General features: G+C 33.6%; 1 protein-coding gene across 1 annotated transcript in view; it reads right to left on the reverse strand.

The window, feature by feature from the left end:
* Positions 1 to 1,686, reverse strand: part of LOC106461328 (elongation of very long chain fatty acids protein 4-like) — a 27,213-nt gene extending 25,527 nt beyond the window's left edge. The window contains exon 1 of the mRNA XM_013921146.2: positions 1,514 to 1,686. Coding sequence (XP_013776600.1) covers positions 1,514 to 1,571 — 58 coding nt within the window. The 5' untranslated portion in view covers positions 1,572 to 1,686. The remainder of the gene's footprint in view (positions 1 to 1,513) is intronic.
* Positions 1,687 to 2,195: the final 509 nt, after the last annotated feature.

Genomic DNA, 2,195 nt, shown 5'->3' on the forward strand with positions numbered 1-2,195 from the left:
AATATCATAACATATTTAGCTCTGATCTAAACCTTCCTTCTAGCGCGCTAATGTGCCTTACTCTGGTCTCAACCTGTAACAAAACACGTCTTGGAATACTTGTCTAATAACCAATATCATAACATATTTAGCTCTGATCTAAACCTTCCTTCTAGCGCGCTAATGTGCCTTACTATGGTCTCAACCTGCCGTTTTGTCACTTCATAACACCCAGAGGTAAACACTATACAAAATATTTCACTGAAAACAGTAGGTGTATTGCAACGAAACTTTTTATTACTATGCACTGCTGTAAAATATGTTTAGTAATTTTTTATTCAAGCAAATGGCTATGAATCTATTTCAGTTATTCAAAATACACAATTAGTAAAACATGCGAGAGTTGAAAATTTAAAAATCTACTCTAAACATAGTTCTGCACATTCTTTTTAAGTCATATACCATGAACTAGTGTTCTACATTCACTTTTAAATATGTAATAATATATATCTCATAAGAATGCCTTACGCGTCATCTCTGTTTTTCGACAAATATAGTTATTTTACATGATTTTCATAAGATCCAGCCCCCCCAGTGGCACAGCGGCATTTCTGCGAACTTACAACGCTAGAATCCGGGTTTCGATACCCGTGGTGGGCAGAGCACAGATAGCCCATTGTGTAGCTTTGTGCTGAATTACAAATAAACATAAGATCCAGCTACCAGGCTTAACAAATTTAATACCTATTCTCACTGCCGTTTCATATTTTATTCCAACACTTTAAAAGTCTCGTACCCAATAATAACAAGCCAAAGTTTATGTTTCTCCTAAATATTAATTCAATGGCTTATAAAGTTTTATAATGAGTTTTCTTAAATTGATCAAATGCTTAACTCTCCTTCTCTCATACAAAAGTTTTACCACTTGTGCCACCAGCTGGCGTTCCTCCTTATAGTAAAGAGCATACATACAATTTCATACTGTATTGTAACAGATGCTGAATACTAAATCATGGGAAATTTTTCAAATACCAAGTTCGTTAATAAGGTTAAACGGTAAAAGAAAAATAGTAAAGAAATACAAATATTCTAACTCTGGTCCACTACGTCATCTATGGAAGTACAGTTAACAGTATCATACATGTGACAAAAGTTTCTGATACAAATTATTCCCAACATCTTTACGTCTGAGTGGTCTTAACATGAATATATGATATGTAAATATAAATCACTCAGTCAAAGACTTACCAGAGTTTCAATTGACTGGTTTAGAATTTTTCACAATCTTTGAACATACATATACAAATGTAAACTAATATTTATTTGATTGTTAGTTTTTCTCTTTCTATTACCAATTGTAGTGGAACAAAACAAACTGTAGTTTTTTGCGCTCACGTCAACACGTCATCATCATCATAAAACACAATTCACACACACAGTTGCAGGTATCAGTTCTTCTTTGCGTTTTCCAAAACCCATTTGTAGAAAAATATATATTTATTTTTGTAAAATAAAATAAAATTTTGACACTTACCTCCCTGCGCTAAAGCGTATCTGTACGTATCCAAAAGTTTTTGAAATAATCCCGACATTTTGGAGATTACGCGTGGAACTAGTTAACCGCCAGGAACCACCTGATAGACACAGCTGTACGAGAGTATACCAAGTTGAGCACGAAGTGGGCCAGTAAACAACTAACTATCTAGTTTCGTTGCTTGGGTTTTTAGGTTACCTGCAGGCGACGGAATTCCCAAGCGGTCAAATCAGGCGCACTATTTACTTGCTAGGGTTTTTACCTGTAAATCTAAAATTAGTGATCACAGGAGAGACAGCGCCATCTTTAAATAATATTTCGAACATGTACATTTTGAGACTTCAAAGCTTATCTATGACGTAATTTTAAGTTAATTTATCTTGCAAATTGTAACTTTTATTACGGGTCAAAGTAACCACATTTTAAATAAAGTATCAAATGTAAATATAAGTAACCACGATGATCAGGATTTAGAAATCCGTTTTTTCTTTGCTTTTTTTTAAGGAACTTCACTTTAAAGTCTAATTAAATAATGAAACTTTCTTATCATGTATGTTATGTAAAAGTCTTCGTACGGCACTTTTTATTATTACTACTGTCTATTCATACCGATAACATTATCATACTTCAGGTACTAAGCTACCAACCATGGGACCTCAAAATGCATGAATAAGGGGAAAAA

The sequence above is a fragment of the Limulus polyphemus genome, unplaced genomic scaffold (assembly GCF_000517525.1).
Source record: "Limulus polyphemus unplaced genomic scaffold, Limulus_polyphemus-2.1.2 Scaffold934, whole genome shotgun sequence".
In the NCBI taxonomy this organism is placed as follows: domain Eukaryota; kingdom Metazoa; phylum Arthropoda; class Merostomata; order Xiphosura; family Limulidae; genus Limulus; species Limulus polyphemus.